Raw genomic sequence first — 26,488 nt, forward strand, 5'->3', positions numbered from 1 at the left:
AGATGCATTTTTATAAGAAAGACGGACTAGGACACGCAGGCCTACCTCTATGACTTTGTCCCAGACAGGCCGGTGACCCACGGCGTCCCACAGGGTGGCGTGCCTGTCGTGCCCACAGGTCAGGAACTGAGGTTTGGAGGCATGGACGGCCAGTCCCCAGAGCTCATCAGTGTGACCCTGCAAAGAACCGAGGCAGACGGACGCCCCTGAAACATCACCACCAGCACGCGGGGGCCCTACAGAACACCACGGCTCACCGCAGGCTCTGGAACTGTGTCCATCTGTTTCTCTTCCTCCCACTGAAGCTGAGGAAGGGGATGTTAATATAAAACACAGAAGAATCGCCTCTTTGTAACGCTGTCTGTCTTATTAAAGTGAAAGTGTTAGTTGCTCCCTCCTATCTGACTCTCTGTGACCTCATGAACTGTATAGTCTGCCAGGCTCCTCTGTCCATGGGATTCTCCAGGCAAGAATACTGGAGTGGGTTACCATTCCCTTCCCCAGGGGATCCTCCCAACCCAGGGATTGAACCTGCGTCTCCTGCATTGCAGGCAGATTCTTGGCCATCTGAGCCACCAGGGAGGCCCTGTCTTATATTGTACTATTACACAGCATGAAGGTGTTTGATGGACTTGTTGAGCTGACGCCTACCTGAGTGATGGGTGTGAAGTCCCCTGACAGTGTGCCCTGCAGAACAAAGTTTCTGGTCGTGCCTATCAATATCACATCGCCTTTTCCTTCAGCCACTGTCCGTATGGGGCCAAACTGTTCTGGAATCTGCATGGAAAAGATTTCAGGTGTCATTAAATTACTAGTTCCATCATTCAAAACACTTGTTTACTTATGATAACAGCTTCTATCATAACGACACACACACACACACACACGTAACAAGGAGACAAAGTACTTGAGTGAATGATCCAAACCCCAAATCTTACGTTTAAACTCCATACCTTTTATATACCTTGGAAGAATGAGCAAGAGTAAGGTTGTAAAAAAAAAAAAAAAAGAGGAACAGCTGGGTGTTCTGTGTGACCTAGATGGGTGGGATGGGGGTGGAGGGGTGGCAGGGAGGTCCAAGAGGAAGGGGACATAGGTACAGGTGAAGCTGATTCACTTGTTATATAGCAGAAAATAACAGCACTGTTAAGCAATTATACTCCAACTGGAAAAAAAAAAAACCCCTACAATGAGGCACCTTTTTTCTGGACAAAATAAAAAAATAAAAAAGACTACTGGGTACTTTACTCTTTACTTGTTAAGACTTCTGATAGCAGAAGCAGGTAAAATTTAGGGAGGAAGGAATATGTAACATGCTGTAATAAGTAAGAGTTCTTAAAAATTTATTGTAACTTGCAATGATAAATCCTTTGGCAACTTTATTTAGTTTTGAAATCCACTGCTCATGCTGGTACACGTGTGATTAAGTGTTAATAAAAACGATTTCAAAATACACCATTCAAGAACAATTTGCTATGATAAAATAATTAGAGGTTCTTGTACTTTTTCAAAGGAACAAAAATCACAGCACTGTGGTTCTGGGATGTTAAAGAGTGGCCTGTTCTCATACAAACTTCTTACGAGTGGGTTAGCATAGATCTGAGAAAAGATGATAACAATCCATGCTGATAATGAATTACAGATACTTAAAAATGGTGAGTGTCTTCCATGATACTAGATGAGGCTTTGGACTGTTTCTTAGGATTGCAATGCTGCTTAGGTTCAAAAAAATGCTGGTCAAATATTATTATAAAAAATGCTACCACAATTAAAGTCTCCATGAAAAGAAAGTGATTTCCAAAACTCAGATGAAGGCCTTGCTTTATGAAGAGCGGTAATCAGCAAAACAAAATTCTCACACTGTCAGAGCAAGTGTGATGCTGTTCTCTGCTGTCATTGTGCTGTGGGCATCTGAATTAGAAAGCTATGGTTTTTCCAGTAGTCATGTGCAGATGTGAGAGTTGGACCATAAGAAAGGCTGAGAGCCGAAGAATTGATGCTTTTGAACTGTGGTGCTGGTGAAGACTCTTGAGAGTCCCTTGGACTGCAAGGAGATCCAACCAGTCCATCCTAGAGGAGATCAGCCCTGGATATCCACTGAAGGACTGATGCTGAAGCTGAAGCTCCAGTACTTTGGCCGCCTGATACCAAGAGCTGACTCACTGGAAAAGACCCTGATGCTGGGAAAGACTGAGGGCAGGAGGAGAAGGATGTGACGGAGGATAAGATGGTTGGATGGCGTCATCAACTCAATGGACATGAATTTGAGCAATCTGGGAGATCGTGAAGGACAGAGGAGCCTGCATGCTGCAGTCCAGGGGGTTGCAAAGAGTTGGACACGACTTAGCAACTAAGCAACAATAAAGTTCTACACGGTGTCCACACTATGCTGGAGGGGAAGGTCCTCAACCTTCAGATTGATGCCAACCTTGGTTTCTGTCTGCTCATAATTTCCCAGGGCCTGGGAAAGAAAATTTAGACAGTGTGTAGAAGGAATATTGAATTTCTTGCCTCTGCCTCCTATTGGAGTCCAGGGTTGCTAATTAGGTAATAAGGAGGTGAGAGAAATGCCAAAAGAAGTCAAAGCTCTAGAGACAGTGCTGGTGTTCAGTCACGTTCAAAGCAGGTACTCAGTAAATATTAGTTCCAAGAGACGGTGTCTCCAGAGCAACATGCTGGCAATTACAGGGAAAAGACAATAAATATTTTAAGGATTAATCAAAGTGTGGATAATACTCCCTCGTAAGATTGGTTCTATGATAATACTCTAGACATGAAATGTGACCACCTCACCGTTTATAAATTGAATTCCATTTTAGTAAACTGCCTTCATGATTTTATATAATATGTTACCCCATTTAGTAAAATTTTCTCAGTACAGTTTTCAAAACGGTAAGCAAAAGATTTCAAACTCATAAGGAAACTGGTTGACATAATAGTTTAAGGTTTAAAAAGAGTGTCAGCAGTGTGACATGCTGTCTCACCTCGGTTTTATGAAGCTTCTGGTAATTTCCATCCCAAGAAATGAGCTTGCGGTCCTTCCCTCCTCCCGACACAAGCGTGCCGTCCCTTAACATACAAAGTGCGAAAATACCGCCCTCATGGGCCCCTTGAACCGCGTAGCTTATTCGATTCGTACCTAAACACAATGAGAAAACCATGCTTAGGACATTGTCCAAGGCCTCACCTCTGCCCATCTCATTTTTTGTTTTAAAACGAGATTATCAGAACATCAATGCAATGTGAATCTATAAAGGATTCAATTTCTACATGTTCTCAGAGCACTAGATAAACGAGACAAACGCAGAGAAGGGAATGGCTACCCGCTCCAGCGTTCCTGCCGGAGAACCCACGGACAGAGGACCCCGGCGGGCTGCAGTCCACGGGGTCGCAAAGAGCCGGACACGACTGAGCGGCTAACACAGACAAACACGAACTGGGTTACTTTCTAATCAAAGAACACAGGGCAAGGGGGAGGGGGATGAACAGGGAGCCTGGAGTCAGCAGATGTAAACGATCACGTGTAGGATGGATACACGACAAGGTCCTATGTAGAGGGGCTGGGAGCTGCATTCAATATCCTCTGACAAACCACACTGGAAAAGAATATGAAAAAGAATACACAGGGCTTCCCTGGTGGCTCAGTGCTGAAGAACTCGATAAAGAATTTGCCTGTCAATGCAGGGGACGTGGGCTTGATCCCTGGTCCAGGAAGATCCCACAAGCCTCAGAGCAACTAAGCCCATGCACCACAACCTCTGAAGCCCGGGTGCCTAGAGCCTGTGCTCTGCAACAAGAGCAGCCACTGCAACGAGAAGCCCACGCACCCCAGCGAACAGTAGCTCCCGCTCGCCCCAACTAGAGAATAAAGACCCAGCACAGTCAAAAAAATAATAAAAAAGAGGACATACATACATATATGTACAACTGAATCTCCTTGCTATATAGCAGAAATTAACACAGCATTGTAAATCAACCATACTTCATTAAAATAAATTAAAAAACAATAAAGGAAAACATGCCAAGATGAAGCATATAGTGTGCTAGGAGGGCTGAGAGATGAGCTGGGGGTCCCTGGACAAGTGGCCTGATTGCTCTGCCTCAGTTTCCTCCTGGGGGTCATGGGGCTGCTGCTTTTCCACGGCACCGCTTTCAGGGTGCAGTGAACCCGTGTGTGTACAGAGCCCGTGGCACTCAGAGTGGCAGCGGTACTACCAAGGTCACCGAGTTAGCCCGACATTACCCCGGTGGCTCCGCTTCTGCCTTCACCCCACAGCCCAAACACTGAGACCCTGGAGTACAGAGATGGTGCATTGTCTCTGTTTTCCTGGCACATGGTAAACACTCATAAATGCTCACTGAACTTGACTCAACGTGTTTCTGAGTAAGGAGTCCTTCCTATCACGCCGTTTGCCCACTGATGCCCACCTGACTCATCTGTATGCCCAGTGCCCAGCACATGGCTTCGGACTCACAATGAATACTCAGTCAATGTCTGCCAAGTGCTGGGTGGACCAGAGAAGTTAAACGCTGTAGAGCTAAATAGTCTTCGATGATTTTTATCATTACAAGCTGTTATTAGATCTCCCCATAAAGTGATTAAGTCTATTACAACATCTTGGGCTTAAAGAACCTTTTAAAACAACAGAAGCCAAAAGCTTACTAGTCTCATTTTCCTCTGTCCTGGTTTTTTGATTCCAAGTTACACACACACACACACACACGTATGTAGGTAACTATGTACCTTGGAATCAAATAGTAAACTTGGAAATGATATTAACGGGCAATTCTTATGGGATTTGGCTTCTTCCTTAGAACATTACCCACAAGAGGCTGCTTGAGGAGCATCGCTGTTACCTTTTCCCCATACCAGGATGTTGCCACTTGAATCTCCGGTGATGGTGTCACCGTTTTCAGAAAAAGTCACACAGAGGACGAACTTTGGCTTTTCTTGCTTCTGCAGAATGTTAAAAAAGAATATATATATGTAAAATCAAGACATCCTTCTGTTTTTAAGAACATCGAGAATCATGGGCACCCCGAGCTGGATGGTGTCGGCTGTGGCTACCACACTGTGTGCCTTTCCTTCTCATCCACCGTTACACAAATTACGCCCTGAGATTATCCGGTCCAAAGTATCCGGTACTTACACGGCTGCAGGCAGTTAGAGCAGGGGAGGCTGTTGGAGTGGCTAAGGCGGATAAAGCAGTCCTCTAACTCAGCCTCTGGGCCCGCAGGGCATCAGGTGCCATATTGGTGCTCTCGTGAGGCCTCAGATGCTGGGCTAAACGGCACCAAGGTTGCCCATCACCCTCAGCAGACTTGCACTGCAGTCTCCTGCGCACCTTCTTCATTGCTCTGTACAATCAGCAGGCCACAGTGAGGGCCATGGCCCTCTGGCACCCTGGCTCTTCTCCCTGTGTTAGTCCTTCCTTATCAGCATCACCAATGTTATCCATGAGGGGCTTCCCAACTCTGTCAGGGATCTCCAGGAATAGTCTTTATCATGACACCCCCACTTTGGCCAATTAAATTCTAAGGCTGTGATGCCTCAGAGCTTCCTTAAATGCCAGGGGATCACAAGCGCCACTGGTGAAAAATAAAATGAGAGATGCAATTTCACCTTACCTCAAACAATCCTTGCTTCTTAATAAGGGAGCTTCCTTCTAGCGTCCAGAAGTAGAGGTGGGACTTTCCACAGGTTACGATTATATTGGTGTCGGTGGGGTGGAAATCCGCGGCAAATACAGCTTCGTTCGAACACTTTGCACAAAACAGGAGAATCAGATGTCTCAGATCTCTTGAGACTTAAGGAAATAAACTCTGAACCACAAATAAGTAACTCATCAGGGTGAGCACCAAGACTCTTGATACTTCGCCCCTTGAATTCATCTTCTCTAGTCACTAAACTTACGTCTGTGTGCGCCGACACCTCTCCCTGTCTGTTTCCCCCAGAGCCCTGCGGACAGGACCACAGGGTCTCCTTCTGCATGGGGACTCTCAGGACCTGGCATGGAGCAGGCACACAGCCATGCTCTGGCTGAAGGAGAGGCTGGGACTTAAGAACTGCAAGTCTCATCCTCATCGAGTGATGGGAAGGGCCCCGGAGCCTGGATTTTATTCAGCTCCACCACTCCTGGCCCACTTTGGCTGCCCTGTTTGCCTGGTTCTGATCCCCAGGACTCTGCTGGTAGCTTGGTGGCCGAGCCTAGAGTCCAGAGGGGGAGCTGGTTCTTTGGCTATCAATTTACCACCCTCATCCTGTTATCAGTTTTCATGACTGGCACCCTGTTCCCATGAATCTGACCCTGACTGCTCCTTCTGCTTGATAATTCAGTTACAGATTCCTGAACCTAGACAATAACTTGCTGTGATTACTTCCAACCTAATAACATAGCAAGAACCGAAATACTTGAGCAAAACATAGAAGGTACAGCTATAGCATAAAAACAGGTATGCTCATGCCTTGTTAGAATACCGTCTGCATCCCACACACACAAGAGAGAAGGCTACGTAAGCCAGGTAATCCACTGGGGCTCTTAATGGCAGGTAGCTCAGGTGACCCGATGGTAGTCCTATGGTTAGGTCAGTAAGGTGATCTAAGGCTAATGGATGCCAGGGTGAGAAATCTGAAGTCATTTCTACAAAAATAGACCCAATCATGGTTTTACCAGGAGGAAAGCATGAGAGAGCTTAAGGAAACTTCACTGATATATTGGGAAGTTCAATGGGCCCCCCTGCAGGAAAAGCCCCACTGGGAGGACCAAGATCTCGCTCCCCGTTCCTGAGTCCACTCAGCTCTGGACAAGCTTCCCTGATCCCCAGATCCCTGCCTGGCCCTCCGCCTGGGCAGCGGGCACATCTCACTTGTCACCACCCCTCCAGTACTTCCTTAACACGTGCGTGAAAAGGGGACCTCGGTATTTGTGGATGATGGAAAGAACATGAGCGAGTAAGTGAGGGAGAAAGTGACCACCGGAGTGATGGGGCGAATTAAAAGGGTGGTGGCTGTAAAGGGAGGTGGGCGCGAAACCCTTACAGACGCTGTGAAGAGAAGCAGGAAGCCTGCCAGGCCTTGGGAATAAGGGGAGAGGGGCGGGGCCCGAGGGCTTCTCGAGAAGGGGTCCCGCTGGGGGCTGCGGCAGGGACAGAGCCCACGGCTCAGGGGAGACGGCTCCACGTGGGAAATGGACGAGGCGGCCCCGCAGCAGGAGTGCTCACAGACCTTGACGTCCGCCAGCCTCTCTTCCTTCTGCCAGTCCCACACGGACAGCACGTGGTCGTTGGAGTCGTCCACTGCACAGAGGTTGCTGCCTCCATTCTAGGAAAAAAGGAGGTATTCACAGGAAGACTACACTCGAGAATAAAGCAGACTGAGCGTGATTAAAAAGGAACATAATTTTAATTTTTTAATCACGAGTCTGCTACATCTTTATTAAAGTGTATTTACCCATCACTGTTGAGATCTGCTTAGGACTTGGGCAGACAGATGGTGGGGACAGGGGAATGTGGGGGTTAACAGGCACAGGAGCAGGAGGGAGAGCTCTGGGGCGGACTTCAGTACCGCTTCCGTTAGATCTAGCTTCCCAGGGGCTGCAGAGCTCTCGCACTGGAGGAGACAAGTGTCTGCAGCTCCGGGGCACAGGGCACAGGGCGTGGGGCTGGTTATCATAAGGTTGTATGAGGGGACAGGTACTGGGGGTGAGGCGCAAGGCATACTGATGTGAACACGTATGTGTTTCTAACTGGCTGAACTAGTGCTTCAAAGGGCGGTTCATCCTGAGGAAGCCTGGGGACCACGAGGCCCCTCCAGCCCCTGCTTATGGCCAGGCAGTGGGTGGGGATGGCACAGACAGGCAGGGGAAATTCAAGGCCAGGGGAGGCAAGACTGCTCTGTGAGCCTGAGACAGTGTGGCCGCAGGGCCTCTTCTCATCACCATGGAAATGTCTGACTGGGAGCGTGCGGGACCAGGCATGTGCTCCCTCTGACTGAGGGGGCCTGGCAAGCGGGAGGTTTCAGAGTTCAGATCTGGGCACACATCTGGGCAGGTACGGGCGTGTTAACCTCTCCCTCTTCAACCTTGAGCTGAGTCTCACCTCCCTGTGTGGACAAAGCTGCAAGACCCACAAGGTTCACACTTACAGATTTTGAGAATGCGATACAGGTGACGGCTCGGTCGAAAAACCCGATTCCGACAACATGCAGCGTATTCAGCGTCACGGAATCCCAGATGCGCACGTGTGGGGGTAACTGCTGCTTCGGAAGAAAATGCTGGGTCACTCATCGTGCCGGGTCTGCAAATTTACCTTTGTATTGACGCTACTTCTACTTTGTCAAAAGCCTTTTTTTAAAAATGCTATTTCCCCCCAGTTCTTTGTTTTATCCTTTTATTTTGTGAGGCTTTATTTCAAATCAGTTTTGATATTTACATGTAAAATATTAAAGTTTTTTTTTTGGCTACACCACACAGCCTGAGGGATCTTAGTTCCCTGACCAGGGATTGAACCCATGCTCCCTGCACTGGAAGTGCAGTCTTAACCATGGGGCCACCAAGGAAGTCCCAAAACAAAAGTGTTTTTTTTTTTTTCTTTTTAATGCACTTAAGACTCTGTGTTTTTACAATAAATAAAATATTCCCAATATCTCATAATAAATTGTGGAAAATTCTGAAAGAGATGGGAATACCAGACCACCTGACCTGGCTCTTGAGAAATCTATATGCAGGTCAGGAAGCAACAGTTAGAACTGGACATGGAACAACAGACTGGTTCCAAATAGGAAAAGGAGTACGTCAAGGCTGTGTATTGTCACCCTGCTTATTACTTATCTGCAGAGTACATCATGAGAAACGCTGGGCTGGAAGAAGCACAAGCTGGAATCAAGATTGCCGGGAGAAATATCAATAACCTCAGATATGCAGATGACACCACCCTTATGGCAGAAAGTGAAGAGGAACTAAAGAGCCTCTTGATGAAAGTGAAAGAGGAGAGTGAAAAAGTTGTCTTAAAGCTCAACATTCAGAAAACTAAGATCACGGCATCCAGTCCCATCACTTCATGGCTAATAGATGGGAAACAGTGGAAACAGTAGCTGACTTTATTTTTTTGGGCTCCAAAATCACTGCAGATGGTGACTGCAGCCATGAAATTAAAAGACGCTTACTCCTCGGAAGGAAAGTTATGACCAACCTAGACAGCACATTAAAAAGCAGACATTACTTTGTCAACAAAGGTCCGTCTAGTCAAGAATAGATGGTTTGTTTAGTCTAACCAACAAGACTAGATCGTTTTTCCAGTAGTCATGTATGGATGTGAGAGTTGGACTGTGAAGAAAGTTGAGTGCCAGAGAATTGATGCTTTTGAACTGTGGTGTTGGAGAAGACTCTTGAGAGTCCCTTGGACTGCAAGAAGATCCAACCAGTCCATCCTAAAGGAAATCAGTCCTGGGTGTTCATTGGCAGGACTGATGTTGAAGCTGAAACTCCAATATTTTGGCCACCTGATGTGAAGAGCTGACTCATTTGAAAAGACCCTGATGTTGGGAAAGATCGAAGGCAGGAGGAGAAGGGGATGAGAGGATGAGATGGCTGGATGGCATCACCTACTCAATGGACATGAGTTTGGGTAAACTCCAGGAGTTGGTGATGGACAGGGAGGCCTGGCATGCAGAGGTTCATGGGGTCACAAAGAGTCGGACACAACTGAGCGACTGAACTGAACTGAACTAAATATCTTTCGAAGGTCATGGCTCCTGTGGCCAATTTAGCTGTAGGTGAGGTCTACCAAGTTTTAGGGGCTTCTCTGGTGGCTCAGATGGTAAAGAATCTGCCTGCAATGCAGGAGACCTGGATTTGATCCCTGGGTTGGGAAGATCCCCTGGAGAAGGGAATGGCAACCCACTCCAGTATTCTTGCCTGGAGAATTCCATGGACAGAGGAGGCTGGCAGGCTACAGTCCATGGGGCCGCAGAGTCAGACACAAATGAGCAACTAATAACCAAGTTTCAAACTTTGAACAGTCAATTCTTGATAACTGTCCCACAGGAACTGATATTCCCATTTGTATATCTAAAGCATCTAAGTTTTAAAACTGAAACATGACGAAGAAAATGGAGTCTCATGTAAGGGTTATTCTTTTGAAGTTTGTCTTGCCACTAAGGGGTAAGCATGTTTAAATTCATCATCATGACTACCACCTGTGGTATTAAGAACTTCACATTCTTGGGCCCCACAGGAGATTGATAATACACAAATACAAGCTTAGAATGGTTATGATTAGTTCAAAACTTTCTCAGCTGTGCTAATTTTTCTCTTCCTTGATAGAAGAAAGCATCACAGAACCACCAGCAGATTTATCAAGAAAAGGACCAGCTTTGTACACAACGGACGGGGGGACTAGGCTCTAGTCTGGATTTGTCTCTAAGTAGCTGGATGTTTGCAGTCACTTGGCCTCTCTGGACTTCTCCACTTGTAAATGGAAAGGAACAGCTCAGCTATTCAGAGGGCTCTAAGGTTCTGATACCATTTCAAGGCCAGAAACTGAAATACACAGTTCATCCACTAGAGGGAGGAACAAATGATTTACTAGTGATCTCGAATAACTTTTAAAGGTCATTTAACATTAAAAAAAAAAAAAAAAAGAAGAAGACTCTGTTCCCTGTGTGCTTACAGAATAGCAGTCTGATTTCCATTGTTCCTATTACCTCCTTTCAAGTGTAGGATTTTAATGGAAAATAGCATAAATATTTAAAATTTGATGTTATTAAAATACTTTCTGAAAAATGGTAGCACTCAGGATAAAAATGGAAATACTTAACGTAATTAGTTTCAGATTATACATTGTGCATTGATAGACTATACAAAAGTAGACATCAGAAAAGTTACTAGATGTTTTGGATAAAACAACAATGGCCACAGACTGTGGTAAATAAGTGGAAGCCAGTTTTGAATTGCTGTGTTTGCCAAATTCCACTAGCTCCTTCTCTGATTCCTTAAAATACAAACTGAAGTCTTTGCTTACAAAATTTTGCAAAAATCCTTCCAGCAGCCCTTGCAGATGACACATAGACACACACTCCATGGATTAAAGTCATGATAACAAGGGATTCATTCACTGAAGAGGCAAAATGCCCCATAGTCAAACGATTATTTTTCATGATTTTAACTCAACATGTTAATGTTTATCACGTGAGTAAATAATATTGGAAGAATTAATGACTTCTTAGGCAAGAGCGATGCTATTTAAAAATTAGCTGAAATTAACGTGAGCTCAAGGGTTTTTTTTTTAAGGTCAGTGTAAGAATTTTCATTTCCAATAAAAATTCAAATTAAAGGATTAAATTCAAATTTGAGCTTCCCAGGTGGTGGTGCTAGTGGTAAAGAGCCCATCTGCCAATGCAGGAGATGTGAGAGACACGGGTTCCATCTCCAGGTTGGGAAGATCTCCTGGAGGAGGGAATGGCCACCCATTCCAGGATTCTTGCCTGGAGAATCACACGGATAGAGGATCCTGGTGGGCTCCAGTCCATGGGGTCGCACAGAGTTGGACACGACGGAAGCAGCTGAGCATGCACGCTCACAGACATTATATCCAACAGCTTATTCATCAGCAAAATATTGTCAAAAAAATCATTTTGTGTTACCAGTTCATTACAAAAACATGAAAAGATTACTCACTTTTCCATCCTTGGACGTGCCTGCGACTTGTCCTGTGGCTATTGTGACCCTATCGGGGTGAACTGCAAGGCTAAAAAGAGATCTTCATAAAACATCTGTTCTTACGAAAGTCCAAACTCAAGTTTTCATAGTTTCATTTACCTATATTAACAATGTGTCTATGTTGATTAAACGTTCAGACTGCAAAAAAAAAAAAAAAAAAACAACACAAAACCCCAAACAAACCAAACAAAGAAAACAGAAAACGTCTACTCTTTTAAAGGTAAGCTTCACTTTTCCCTTGATCAAATACACTCTGGTCAAAAATTTAAATGTGAGAAATATACAGTGTCCAATTTCTTACACACTCTTGATAAATTCTCTGGGCTTCCAAAGACCTTAGACCATTGGTACATATTTCATTTCATCTTCATTTCTTTATCTATAGGGAATTACCAAACTCAAGGGAAATGCATCCCCTGATTTGGAAATACCACTTCGATCTCAGAACTGCTTAATTAGTGTACAGTCTTTATTAAGAAGTCATTTTGAGTCCATCAAACAGCAAAGACATCATCTTTTTTTTCAACAGGATTTTTATAACTGATCGGGGACTTAGGACAAATAGAAATAACATAAACCCATCTATGTATCCACCCATCTTTCTAAGATATATAAAATCATTACCAAAGGTATAAATGAATTATAGGAAAAGCAGACCCAGCCAGAAACAAGAGGCAAAACATTTTTATTAAAAACTGCACACCCAAATTAGAAGCCATTAGCACGAGAAGACCTCCAGATAGGGGTCTGTTGGAGCTATCTGTTTACATAACACGGCTGTTTAAGACAATGTGTCATGAGAAGAGAAAACCAAAGAACAGGTCTTAGAGCGCCAGGGAGCCAGAATACAGCCGAGAGCACAAACAAGAGCTGTTCTCAAAGACCCCATTTTCTCAGCCCCCTCTGCTTCTCTGTAGTTGTACCCATCACGGAACCCTTTCTGCCACTGCCCTCTGCACAGGCGTCGCAGGCATCGGCTTTGAGGACTCACCACTTCACGTCGTCATTGTGGCCCGCGTAATGCCTCTGAAGCTGCTCCTCCACGTTGTACAGCACGACCACCGACGCGATGAAATAGACGGTCTCGCCCGTCGGGAGCAAGTACAGGTTATTACGGCAGTCTCGACCCCTGTACCCGTAGCTTCGTGCGTGTCAAGATAAAACTTGCCTTCTTTTAGGAGCTAACAAAACATCAGCTTTCTTCAGCTGGGACAGGCACTAAATTTCTATGTGACTGTTACCATCAATTTCACTAATTTAAAGAAGACTAAATTTGAAATACTCCGTGCCAAATATTCAATACATCGGACCCCCCTCAATAGGCAGGCAATAAAGTTGCAAAAGGTAATTGATGTAGTGGAAATTGCTGATATTTTTTTTAACAATACAAAGGTGTGGGTTTTTTTGAAAGTATGTATTATAATGACCTGGTAGCTCAGCTGGTAAAGAATCCACCTGCAATAAGGGAGACCCCGGTTCGATTTCTGGGCCGGGAAGATCTGCTGGAGAAGGGATAGGCCACCCACTCCAGTATTTTTGGGCTTCCCTGGTGGCTCAGATAGTAAAGAATCTGCCTGCAATGCGGGAGACCTGGGTTCCATTCAGCTTGATGAAACATGGTAATTTGCTGTTCTACTGCTAACAGGAACTGGATCAGATGCTTGTGTAATAACTAGGAAGTGAACTCTTTGATTTGGCCCATCAGTCACGGGTCCAGGAAATCAGTGGCCAGGGCCTACACTACTTTGTTGAGCTGCTGAAATCTTATGTGGATACGTTTCCCTCACACCTAGGCTGGGTTTAAATTTTTCCCAAGCTGGTCTCCTGAAAGGCCGGTGACCATAACATTCTGTTAGAGGTACTATCCTGACTCTAGAATCAAAGTCACCTGAAGGGTGACTTGACACTAATTTCCCGAGAATGCTGGGGTACTCTGCTCATTTTTTTTTTCTCTTTCCTTTCTGCTGCCTCTCTTGCATACCGTTTATTCTAGTTACCTCCCTACTTGCTGAGATCTGCTGAACCATGGCCACAGTCTAGAATGCGTCCACTTGCTGTCTTGAATCTAACTTTTAAAGCCAAGGGCTTGCTTCTGGGACTGGAATTGAAAGGCAGAACAGGGCCACTGAATCTTGTCATCTTTGAACTCTCCACGTTATCATCATCCTGAGACACACACCTGCTACAGGGGACCTGAAACTGCCGTCACGCTGGTGCTGAGGGAGAGAGGCTCAGCCTGGTTCTAGAACCATGGCTGGAAGATTACTTGAATCCTACTACGGTCAGTGGCTTTTGTAGCTTGTTTGGAAAACAAAACACATCTGACAGCGTCGTGTGCGTGCAGGCGTGCTCAGTTGCGTCTGACTCTTTGCAACCACGTGGACTGTAGCCCACCAGGCTCCTCTGCCTGTGGAATTTTCCAGGCAACAATACTGGAGAGGGTTGCCATTTCCTACTCCAGTGGGTCATCCTGACCCAGAGACCCAAGTCTCTGGCGTCTCCTGCACTGGCAGGTAGATTCTTTACCACTCAGTTCAGTTCAGTTCAGTCGCTCAGTTGTGTCCGACTCTTTGCAACCCCATGAATCGCAGCACGCCAGGCCTCCTTGTCCATCACCAACTCCCGGAGTTTACCCAAACTCACGTCCATCGAGTCGGTGATGCCATCCAGCCATCTCATTCTCTGTAGTTCCCTCCTCCTGCCCCCAATCCCTCCCAGGGTCTTTTCAAATGAGTCAACTCTTCGCATCAGGTGGCCAAAGTATTGGAGTTTCAGCTTCAGCATCGGTCCTTCCAATGAATATTCAAGACTGATTTCCTTTAGGCTGGACTGACTGGATCTCCTTGCAGTCCAAGGGACTCTCAAGAGTCTTTTCCAACACCACAGTTCAAAAGCATCAATTCTTCGGCACTCAGCTTTCTTCACAGTCCAACTCTCACATCCATACATGACCACTGGAAAAACCATAGCCTTGACTAGACGGACCTTTGTTGGCAAAGTAATGTCTCTGCTTTGAATATGCTATCCAGGTTGGTCATAACTTTCCTTCCAAGGAGTAAGCGTCTTTTAATTTCATGGCTGCAATCACCATCTGCAGTGATTTTGGAGCCCAGAAAAATAAAATCTGACACTGTTTCCACTGTTTCCCCATCTATTTCCCCTGAAGTGATGGACCAGATGCCATGATCTTAGTTTTCTGAATGTTGAGCTTTAAGACAACTTTTTCACTTTCATCAAGAGGCTTTTTAGTTCCTCTTCACCTTCTGCCATAAGGGTGGTGTCATCTGCATATCTGAGGTTATTGATATTTCTCCCGGCAATCTTGATTCCAGCTTGTGCTGCTTCCAGCCCAGCGTTTCTCATGATGTACTCTGCATAGAAGTAAAGCAGGGTGACAATATACAGCCTTGATGTATTCCTTTTCCTATTTGGAACCAGTCTGTTGTTCCATGTCCAGTTCTAACTGTTGCTTCCTGACCTGCATATAGGTTTCTCAAGAGGCAGGTCAGGTGGTCTGGTATTTCCATCTCTTTCAGAATTTTCCACAGTTTATTGTGATCCACACAGTCAAAGGCTTTGGCATAGTCAATAAAGCAGAAATAGGTATTTTTCTGGAACTCTCTTGCTTTTTTGATGATCCAGCAGATGTTGGCAATTTGATCTCTGGTTTCTCTGCCTTTTCTAAAAACCAGCTTGAACATCTGGAAGTTCACGGTTCATATATTGCTGAAGCCTGGCTTGGAGAATTTTGAGCATTACTTTACTAGCATGTGAAATGAGTGCAATTGTGCAGTAGTTTGAGCATTCTTTGGCATTGCCTTTCTTTGGGATTGGAATGAAAACTGACCTTTTCCAGTCCTGTGGCCACTGCTGAGTTTTCCAAATTTGCTGGCATATTGAGTGCAGCACTTTCACAGCATCGTATTTCAGGATTTGAAATAGCTCAACTGGAATTCCATCACCTCCACTAGCTTTGTTCGTAGTGATGCTTTCTAAGGCCCACTTGACTTCACATTCCAGGATGTCTGGCTCTAGGTCAGTGATCACACCATTGTGATTATCTGGGTCATGAAGATCTTTTTTATACAGTTCTTCTGTGTATTCTTGCCACCTCTTCTTAATATCTTCTGCTTCTGTTAGGTCCATACCATTTCAGTCCTTTATTGAGCCCATCTTTGCATAAAATGTTCCCTTGGTATCTCTAATTTTCTTGAAGAGATCTCTAGTCTTTCCCATTCTGTTGTTTTCCTCTATTTGCATTGATCGCTGAGGAAGGCTTTCTTATCTCTTCTTGCTATTCTTTGGAACTCTGCATTCAGATGCTTATATCTTTCCTTTTCTCCTTTGCTTCTCGCTTCTCTTCTTTTCACAGCTATTTGTAAGGCCTCTTCAGACAGCCATTTTGCTTTTTTGCATTTCTTTTCCATGGGGATGGTCTTTACCACTAGCACCACCTGGAAAACCCTCTATGTTAAGTGGCTATATTGTTTCAAATATTAAGCAGTATGAGGTTATAAATTCTATTCTAAGAGGAAAAAAAGTTGAGTTTTGGCATTCCTTATATTTTAAAGTATTTAAAAAGAAAATTTTCAGATACTGGTTAATGACTTTCATGTCTAAGTTATAAACCAATTATGAGTTTACTGCTTATTGTAAATGGGCACCTATGTATTTCACTTAAAACATTTTTTTTTACATTATAAAAAATACGTGTAAAAGGTGTGAACAGTATACATGCATATATGAGGTCACCTGGTTGTCTAGTGTTAGCTCTCTGGGCTGTCGCCGCCATGGAAAGTGAAAGTATTAGTCGCTCACTTGTGTCCGACTTCGACCCCATGGAGTGCAGCCTGCCAGGCTCCTCTGTCCATGGAATTCTCTGGCAAAGAATATTGGAGTGAGTTGCCATTCCCTTCTCCAGGGGATCTTCCTGACTCAGGGATGGAACCCAGGTCTTCTGCATTGCCGGCAGATTCTTTACCATCTGACCCACCAGGGAGGCTCATGTATCTATATATCAATAAAAGGTAACAAATTTAGGTCCTCCTTGTCCTAACCATCCACAGCTCCTCAGGGATAATAACCTGTTAAGATTTTAACATATATGGTTCCAAAGCTTGAAAACTATTTCAGAGCAAAACATCACTTGAACTTGGATGTGAAAAACCACCATTTATTTGCTGCAAATTCCACTGTTTCCCACCTTTTAAAATGTGAGTTGGGAGTAGGTTGAACAACTGGGTCTTGAATGATGTGCTTCAGATTTGATTTAACCAATTCAAACAAGCAGTGACTTAAAGAAGAACGGGGTCACTTTTCATGCGCCAATACAGATGGCAAAATAGCTGCAGGCAGACACTTAGTGACATCTGAATCCGGAAAAATAAAAAAATAGTTTGAGAAATTTAGGTACAGAAATAATTGCAAAAAACTTCCAAGGAATATGATTATAATTTCAAATAGTAATTCTTCTAAGTGAAATAACAATAGCTTCAGTTTAAACCAACTTCAAGTAATTTGTTGTCAGGGTTTGGCATTAAACTGGTATTCAATAAACAGCTGTTTGAGGGTGAAGAAAGGATTTTGCTCTTTGTCTTAAAGTCTGGATGGACTGGAAGGTGGACTCTGTGGGTTTCTAAAGTAAAACAAAATAGTAAAATTAAAAAAAAAAACAAAACCCCAAACAACACTTCACCCTCTTTCACAGGCTCTGTTTCTTGATTTCTTGTCTTTTATTCCCTCCTTGGTAGTTCATTCACTATCCCAAGCCTCATATTATGAAGATTCTAGCAGCTTTATTTCAAGAACGCTAGTCATATGGCTGACTCAGATTTCTGTGGCCTAGATCTTATGAGAGCTTTTCCTTTTCCCAGTGGTATTATATTGATGCTCTGTGTCCGTTTAACTTAAGCCATCCGTTGTACTGTATTCCTTTCATTTAGTACTGAGTCCATACTCATGTTCAATTAGTCACTGTTTTTTAAGGTTTTTTTTTTTTTTTTTGCTTTTTTAAATTGATGTATCATTGATTTACAATGTTAAGACCCCACCCTGTGGCACGTGGGATCTCAGTTCCTCAATCACGGATCGAACCCATACCCCCTGCATTGGAAGGCAAAGTCTTAACCACCGGCCTACCAGGAAGGTCCCTAGTCACTGCTAACTTGAAGTTAAGATTCCCAAGCTTGGCCAAAGCCCGACTTGGTTGAGGGGCAATGCTAGCCCTTCCTTCCAGGGAGTCCCTCTTTCTTTCTTTGGGTTTAAAAACTTTTTGCCATCATGGTTTAGTTTTATGGGTTTCTACCACTGAATTTCAATAAAAGCACTCATCAACTGATGACTTCAGGGCAGACTTAATGAATAAAGGATACACCCATTCCAGCTTCAGTCTCTTGGTTGGCAGTTCTACTTTTGCTTCCAAATTGTAAGAATCCACTTGATCTTTGGGCATGTACATGGTAACAGGGCGTCCACGAAGAAACATTTTTACATATCCTTCTTCTATGAAGAGAACAAAGACGTCAGTAAGACACCTTGGTGCCCAGGGTACCTGAAAAAAAGTTATATTTTCTCCATCCTTCCAATGCAAAAGTAGAAACGTTGCCCTTTATGTCATTTCTGATTAAAATCCTAGGGAAAACTAACTAAAACACAAACAGTTTGAAATAAAAATGTTCACCTTGTTTGCCTTTGATATTCTGCTTACTTAAGTAATGTGAGAAATTATAATAGGCAGAAAAGAATTAGACTCCAACAATTATTCTCCATGAGAGATTTTAGTGCCTATAGGTTCTTTATCATCAGGAGGGGGAAAATGCCACCCCAAAAAATTACAACTAACACAAGAAATCCACTTAAATTTTTTTTTATTGAGTTCAATGGATATACAATTGCAGTATCAAAATTCATAAAATATCTTTCAATATTTAAATCGGTTTGTTATAGTGCAATGTAAAAAATGTGTCTTTATGTATCTTTCACATTGGATAATTCAAGTGCAAAGGCCACAAAACCGGCAGAAGTACATGCTGGGATGCATGCGAAAAGGAAAATGCTCAAAGAAAAGCTAGAAACAGAAAAGAAAAGGACAAAAGACCCATTAGAGGGAGAAGCTGGGGAATAAACCTTTCTAGAACAAACATTTTTATAACAAAATCACTTCTGAATCTTTAATAAATTACAGGAATGAAAGTAAAATCCAGTAATACACCAACAAGGGGCCTCTCCTGACTTTAAACAAAGACAAACAATCTAGGGTTTTCTGGCTAGTTTTCAAGATATAATAAGGCCAAAGAACATGTCTTGTGAGCTCCTGATGAATTCTGTTTGGATTCAGAACTCACTGCATTCTGATGCTTCACTGCAGATCAAAGGACTGGGCCCCTTAATGGCATTTAAATCGGGCAGTTGGGGCTGTACCATAATTCAACAGAAAAATTATGCCCAGAGAGGAAACTGCTAAGGAAGTCATAAAATGATTATAACGTTGTAAGTACCACATTCACAAATTAGTCTTGTAAGCCTTATTCCTGAGGATTTTCAGACAAAGCCACATGCGATATTGCCTAAAAACTGAGAGGCCATTGCACTTTTACGGTGTGTGCAATCCAGGTCTTAAATGCATGCATGTGACACACTCTTCACTCTGCATATTAAATTTGACTTTTAAGTAAAAACCAACATGTGTTCACTCCTGCCCAGTGTGCCAGCTGCTGTGTTCTGTGGTGCTCCTGTGAGAGTGCTCTTCACTAGGCTCCATCCTCCCCAGTTCCACTGGGAGGAGCCCATTGGAGGCCCCCAGGGCTGCAGGCTTTTGTACGGCCCCCATCCCCTACCCTGGTGATCTTAGCTACCAAACCCATCAAGGCCCACACTGGATTCGGGATCCTTCTCCTACTCTCCTACCTGCTGGACCCAACGCTCTAACTGCCCTGTCCCCTCTTCCTGTATACGACATCACTGGCCACAACTGCCCCTCACCCCCGGGGTCCTTCTCTGTCTCTGCCACCTACACACCCACCCGCTCTGTGCATCTACCCACGCTCGCCTCACCTGCCCCCTTCCCTTCATTCATCCCTCAACCACATCTCAGCTCTTCAGACGGTGTGGCCATCAAAACTGAAGACCCAAAAGGCACTCAGTAGATCAATGGAAGGGGGACAAAGAGGGGTGGGTGTGGTGGCTTAAATGACAAGTGATTCCATGAATTCCCTTTGTAAGAGGGGAACCATGGAATGCAGATTTAGAATAAAGGGAATATAATGTCACCCTGCAGCACACACCAAAAATCCATATAGATGGAATATCTACTTGAGTATATCGTTATGTACTGGAAAAGTCCTTATGACAGGTTGACTTAATGGGCAGATCTACGTCACTGGACCGAGAAGAAAAGCTCTGGAGTTAGCCTTGGCACTGTTCTGGACAGCTAAGTCAGACATTCTACATCTTAAAAAAAAAAAACAACGCAGCGAGGGAAAGCAATCTTTGCTTGCTTGTTCTTTTTTTCAGGCATGTTAGGATAACAGCACACAACCCCCAAACCCAGAGGTGCCACAGGGAGCGGCCAGCAGCAGTGCAGGTTCCAGAAAACGGGGCATCCAGGGCTCGCCCTATAGCTCTCTTAACATTCATACAGATTTTAAAAAGAGTTCTTGTCATCAGCCAATCATCACCGAAGGTCTAGTTTTTAGCTCCTCATTCAGACCCGCCTGAGTAAATGCTCAGGACTGCTTTGAAGCCCAGTAAACCCATGTGGTTTGCATCACAAAGCATTTTCATACAAGGAGGGTAGCTGGTGGCCTGTATGAAAAGAGTTTCTGCAGCCTGGGGCGCAGCTTTGCTCAGAGAGCTATGAGGCTTCAGAAATGCCGCCTACCTTTGCAGTGCGTCACCCGGCGTTTCCCTTGGGATTTCGGAGACAGAGACAGAAGTGCTGGGTAAAGAGATGAGGGGGCACTGCGAGAGTGACTGGCCTGCCTGCAGGGGGCGCTCTTGAGCCCCCAGGCCCAGAGGCTCCCCCGCCCCCATCGCTAGAAAAACCTGGACACATTTCAGGGGTTCTGACAAGTGCACACCAGACCTACTCTGCAGGCTGAGGGCGATTACATTTTCAGTGAGTAATTTCATGCTTCCTGAAAATGAAATGAATATTGAGGCACATGCGCATAAATAGGAAAGTCTGACTCTCGTGTTTCGATGCTGAACTTAAGGGGGGGAAAGAAACTTGGAAAATTAAATGAATTTATTTAGCCCATTGCACAAAATCTTGTCAAAGATTTTGCATTTTTAAGTATGCTTTCAAATAAGCTTACTATTCTAAAAATAGCAGCTCCCTTATTATAACACGTGTTAGAAAAGATACATGGAAAGATATATATGGACTATTAGTTGGCAGTTTAGGAAATCACAGGCAGAAAAAGAAAGTCGCATTTAGATAAAGTTGTAACTGGATACATCAGAGACTTTCCCTTTCAAGAGAAAGGCAAATGCTGGTGATGGGAGAGCCCCCATTAGTAAGGAAGGGGGGAGAAAGGCAATAGGGTGTTTTAACCGAGAAATTTCATGTAACGGCATGTCACTCTTTCTCCTTATGGATGTCTCTTGAATCCGTTTTAAATGGGGGCAAATGAAGGGTTTAGTCTTGATGACCCTTTTCTGGGTGGTCTCTGAGTGATGTGAGTCGCCAGACCCCCAGGTACAGGCTGATAGTGAGCACTCAGCCCGCAGCCCCTCCACACAGACCCCCGTGTTCCGCCATCCCAGCTGCCCCTGAACAACCACTTCTTACTGCCCCTCAAGTACCGCGGTGAGTAAGGGGCGCCCACACTGACATTCAACCAGCCTTACCTGCGCTGAAGACCGGCTCCTTGGGTTTGCTGTGGAGACAAAACCAAAATAGGTTTTATTTCTTTCTAAATTTATGTTTAATTGGAGGAAAACGGCTTTTATAGCATTGTGTTGGTTTCTGCCATACAACAACGCAAATCAGCTTACAATATGCACCCTTTTGAAAGCCTTTATTGAATCTGTTACAATATTGCTTCTGTTTTATGCTTTGGTTTCCCCTGCCTGGAGGCATCTGGGATCTTAGCTCTCTGACCAGGGGTTGAACCCACATCCCCTCACTGGAAGGCAAAGTCTAAACCGCCAGACCACCAGGGAAGTCCCCCAAAACAGTTCTTAAAGGGAAGCATGGGCTGGTGGTTAGTCTCAGTCACAGAAGACCCCTCACCCACTAGCCACACTAGTTCATCACACAGATGCCGAGTGAAGAACATATGTTAAAAAGAAACACAAAGCCATGTAACCGCAAAGAGGAACAGCGTGAACAAAAATGCTTAAAACCAAGTGCCAGGGATGACAATCCCAACTTTATCACCAAAGCTGTACTTTTTATGAGAGCAAAGAAAGGTTTGGAGAAGGAAAACGCGTGGTTAACCAAGACGGGCACAGCCCTGCCTAAATGCGTAGAAAGGTTTGTTTTTCTTCCCCACATGCTTCTGGCAGATTATTTGAAGAACTGACTTAAAACTAGCAAACTCCTGTCTCAGGGGCTTTGGCGAGAGAACTTTAGCACCAGGCTCCCGAAAGGGGAGGAACTAAAGAACCTCTTGATGAGGTGAAAGAGCCAGCTTAAAACTAAATGTTAAAAAACTAAGATCACGCCATCAGGCCCCATTGCTTTATGGCAAACAGAAGGAGAAAAGGTGGAAGTAGTGACAGATTTCCTCTTCTTGGGCTCAAAAATCACTGCGGATGGTGACTGAGGCCATGAAATCAGAGGACAACTGCTTCTTGGCAGGAAAGCTATGACAAACCTAGATGTGCCGAAAAGCAGAGACACTACTCTGCCGCCAAAGGTCCGTACGGTCAAGGCTGTGGTCTTCCCAGTGGTCACGCACGGTTGTGAGAGCTGGACTATAAAGAAGGCAGAATGCCAAAGAATTGATGCCTTCGAACTGTGGTGCTGGCGAAGACGCCTGAAAGACCCTTGGACAGTGTGGAGATCAAACCAGTCACTCTTAAGGGAAATCAACCCTGAATACTCGCTGGAAGAACTGATGCTGAATCTGAAGCTTCAGTATTTTGGTCATCTGATGCAAACAGCCAACTCACTGGAAAAGTCCCTGATGCTGGCAGAGATTGAGGGCAGAAGAAGAGGGCATCAGAGGATGAGATGGCTGGATGGCACCACCGATGCAATGGACACGGACTTGGGCAAACTTTGGGAGATGGTGAGGGACGGGGAGGTCTGGCGTGCTGCACTCCATGAGGTCGCAAAGAGTCAGACACAACTGGGTGACTGAACAACTCCCAGGAGGATGGCTCTTGGGGGGAAGATGAGGGGGCGGGGGAAAGGAGGGAAGAATAAGGACTATTGGGGTGTGGCCACATCCTGGGACATGGGGGGACCCCACTGTCTCAACCAGGCTGAGACCCCATGACTGCACTTGGGAAGCCAGATGCCCACCCTGTCCAAGGGCACACCACAGACGGGCTGAGGTCACACCGAGGGGTGAGCTTCCCACAAGACGGCCTGCCCGGGGAGCCCCCACCAAATGCAGGAGGGCACGGTCCTCCCGGTGACAACCAGACAGCTGCCCGTGGGAAGACTGCCACCTCACGCCAGACAGGGGAGGGGACCCCCAAGGACGGCAGGAAGTGAATCCTGTTCAAACACAGAGCCAGCCCTTGAACTCAGGTCTGCGAGACTCCAATGCCCACGCCGTCTTCCATGGTACCCACCGCCCGCTCCTGCCCCCTGCTTCCCAGAATACCTCCCACTTTAACATATAGAACAAGATACAGTAAATAAATGAAACCCACCCCCAAAATTTTGGGATTCCCTTGTAGCTCAGTTGGTAAAGAATCTGCCTGCAATGCAGGAGACTCGGGTTTGATTCCTGGGTTGGGAAGATCCCCTGGAGGAGGAAATGGCAACCCACTCCAGTATTCTTACCTGGGAAATCAAATGGACAGAGGAGCCTGGTGGGCTATAGTCCATGGGATCGCAAAGAGTAAGACACGACTGAAGCGACTAAACCACATCCACCCGGGGGCGCTGGGAGGACCACGGTCCTGCAGAGGCGCCTGCATTTTCCGAGTCCGCATAATGAAAGATGCAAACCAGGGCAGATGACACCCTCATGCCACTTTTCTCCTCTATTTTTAACTCGGGATACGCTGAGAAACACTGCCAGCAAAAACTGCCCTTAATCCCATGATGCAACAGATGACAGCATTTATTAATGGCCTTGATTTTCAGTTGATATTATGCCGTATATATGGGAAACTCTTTGCTGATGCTTTGAAAGGGGTTTAGTGTGTCTCAAGGAGGTGGATCTGCTATGGGGCAAGATTTCTGAACATGAACCACGGGTCACCGAAACAGTACTCTGTGGGTCCAGCACACCTTTAACACAAAGCCTGCCTTCTACTGGCCCTGAAGGCCCCAAACAACCTCTACGGACTCCGACGTTTTTCTGATCCCATCTCTCTCTCCTCTCAGTCATGGAGTTCCAGATGCTCTGTCCTCGCTGTCCTGTGACTGGGTCAGCACCTCCCAAGCTAGGCGTGGACCCCAGCTTCCCGCCCCCTGGACACCGCCCCCGCCTCCACCCCAGGGACAGCACACGGCAGGGCCTGTGCTCAGATCCGCCCCGTCTGCTTCTCACACCCTGCCCATGCATGTGTGCTAAGTCACTTCAGTCATGTCTTGACTCTTTGTGACCCCATGGACTGTAGCCCGTCAGGCTCCTCTGTCCACAGGATTCTCCAGGCAAGAATACCGGGGTGGGTTGCCATTTCCTCCTCCAGGGGATCTTCCCCACCCAGGGATTGAACCTGAGTCTCTTCCATCTCCTGCGTTGGCAGGCGGGTTCTTTACCATGACCACCACCTGGGAAGCCCAGATTTATCTTCATTATTGTGTGTCTCCCCATCAGGAGGGAAGCCCAGAAGGGCAGGGATTGCTGTTCACAGCTGTGACCCAGGGCCTGTAACAGCCTTCAGCTGCTGACTGGAAGCTGGTAGGGTCTGGAGCCCTCCCTGCCTCTGACTTGGCTGGCCCTGTGGATCTGCATCTGGACGGGTGGGCTGGGGGCGGGGGCGTGTCTCAGCGGCCCTGGCCCCCGCTGCCCCCCACCACTCCCCAAAGTAGTTGGTGCTGCCTGGTGCCTGATGCTTCCTGCCATCCTCCCAGCTGGTGCTCAGCCTTCACCACGCCCCGCCCCCCCAGGGCCCCTCTCAGGGTCCTCGTCCCTCCTTCAGGGCAGCTGAACAGCACTTGGTTCCCATGAAAGGCCCAGTGTAGAGCATCCTTCAGCAACTACCGTGCCTGGACTCTGAGAGGGGGGCTTCAGGACTCTGTCCTACTCCCTGGCTGTGTGGGAAGAACGTGTGTGTGCGTGTGCGTGTGCGTGAGCACGTGTGCACGAAGGTTCACCTTGAGCCTGGGGCTCCCGAGAGTCCGCCCACGCCAGTCCACACCACCACGCCGGTCCACACCCGGCCTCGCAGGATTCTAGAAGCCTTCAGCTCCTTTCCTCCTCTTCCTCCCATTTCTCCTCTTCCTGCAGCTCTGCAAAGATTTCAGCAGTGGTCCCAGTCCCTCCTAAGAGGGGCCTGTCACTTTGGGGGATGGAGTTCATTGAATCACTTAGTGACCGTGGCTCTATGGTGGGCTTACCTGGCTTGTTCTTGTTATTGGAGGGAGTGACACTCCTCTGATTTTTTTTTAAGTGGAAGAACAAGTCTTAACTCCAAATTTTACATCTTATTAGATTCAAGGCAGGGCAAGGACACAAGAGGAAAAGCTAAAACAGATCACTACAAAGCGCATCCGCCAGTGAGGGAAGCTAGGCAGAGAATTAGAAGACAGGAAAGCTATTTTTTTTTTCCATCATGACTTTGATCACGGAAGTAGAAAGATGCCGAGTCTGTGAGACAGATATAAGCAACCCAGAACCTTCCCAAGAGATAGAAAAGAGCAATTACGGATTATGTTCCTCTTAGAGAACATTCATAGGGGAATGTGAACTCCAAATGTAGGGAGGCTAGTGGAATTCTGATGCTGAAGCACCATAAGAAGATGGATAAAAGATCTCTGTTAAAAGATCAGAAAAAGGCAGCCTGAGTGTTATCAGCTGGAGGTCACTGAGAACTATCAGGTACTGAAGTGCTCATAGTTCTTCAAATCCTGCTCTAAACGATGGGCTACCCTTTGGGTACCAGGAGTCCCTGGTGGCTCAGATGGTAAAAAATCTGCCTGCAATGCAAGAGACCCTGGCTGGATCCCTAGGAAGATCTCCTGGAGGAGGAAATGGCAGCCCTCTCCAGTATTCTTCCCTGGAGAATTCCATGGACAGAGGAGCCTGGCAGGATACAGTTCATAAGATCACAAAGAGTTGGACACGACTGAGTGACTCATACAAAGTATATTTAGGAAACATACTATTGCTATGTTTCATTATTTTAGAAAGTTAAATTTCTATAGAAAAATATACTATTAATATATTTACTTTACAATCCATGATCCCTGCCAACGCACCACCCTCCTGAAAGGCAAGAGGCCAGGGAAAGGGCCTATTCCAATCACGAGTGCCTGTCTTATGAATGCAAAGCTATAAAGGATAATGAATCTTCCCAACGGCGGACATAAGGGAAAACCCACAGAACAGATGACGACAGTGATCCGAAGTTAAAGACGCTGTCGCCCCAGTCAACATCAGCTCACGGGAGCCGGGCGCCCATCGCCTGTCCGATCCTGA

General features: G+C 45.7%; 1 protein-coding gene across 9 annotated transcripts in view; it reads right to left on the reverse strand.

Moving 5' to 3' along the window:
* EML1 (EMAP like 1) overlaps window positions 1-26,488 on the reverse strand; it is a 204,356-nt gene that overhangs the window by 16,228 nt on the left and 161,640 nt on the right. For 3 of the 9 annotated variants that reach the window (XM_086362994.1, XM_086362992.1, XM_086362990.1), the window contains exons 5-15: window positions 21,567-21,595; window positions 18,089-18,218; window positions 12,709-12,858; window positions 11,676-11,745; window positions 8,144-8,254; window positions 7,226-7,321; window positions 5,629-5,763; window positions 4,858-4,957; window positions 2,985-3,139; window positions 652-777; window positions 46-177 (exon numbers count right to left, since the gene is read on the reverse strand). In XM_086362994.1, the coding sequence (XP_086219120.1) occupies window positions 46-177; window positions 652-777; window positions 2,985-3,139; window positions 4,858-4,957; window positions 5,629-5,763; window positions 7,226-7,321; window positions 8,144-8,254; window positions 11,676-11,745; window positions 12,709-12,858; window positions 18,089-18,218; window positions 21,567-21,595 (1,234 nt within the window). Of the gene's footprint in view, window positions 1-45; window positions 178-651; window positions 778-2,984; window positions 3,140-4,857; window positions 4,958-5,628; window positions 5,764-7,225; window positions 7,322-8,143; window positions 8,258-11,675; window positions 11,746-12,708; window positions 12,859-18,088; window positions 18,219-20,595; window positions 20,653-21,566; window positions 21,596-26,488 lie in introns of all 9 variants that reach the window. The other 6 variants (XM_086362988.1, XM_086362985.1, XM_086362987.1 and 3 more) reach the window with 3 other exon arrangements.

The sequence above is a fragment of the Bos grunniens genome, chromosome 21 (assembly GCF_055505025.1).
Source record: "Bos grunniens cultivar Pamir isolate PY7600 chromosome 21, Bosgru_T2T1.0, whole genome shotgun sequence".
NCBI classification, from domain to species: Eukaryota; Metazoa; Chordata; class Mammalia; order Artiodactyla; family Bovidae; genus Bos; species Bos grunniens.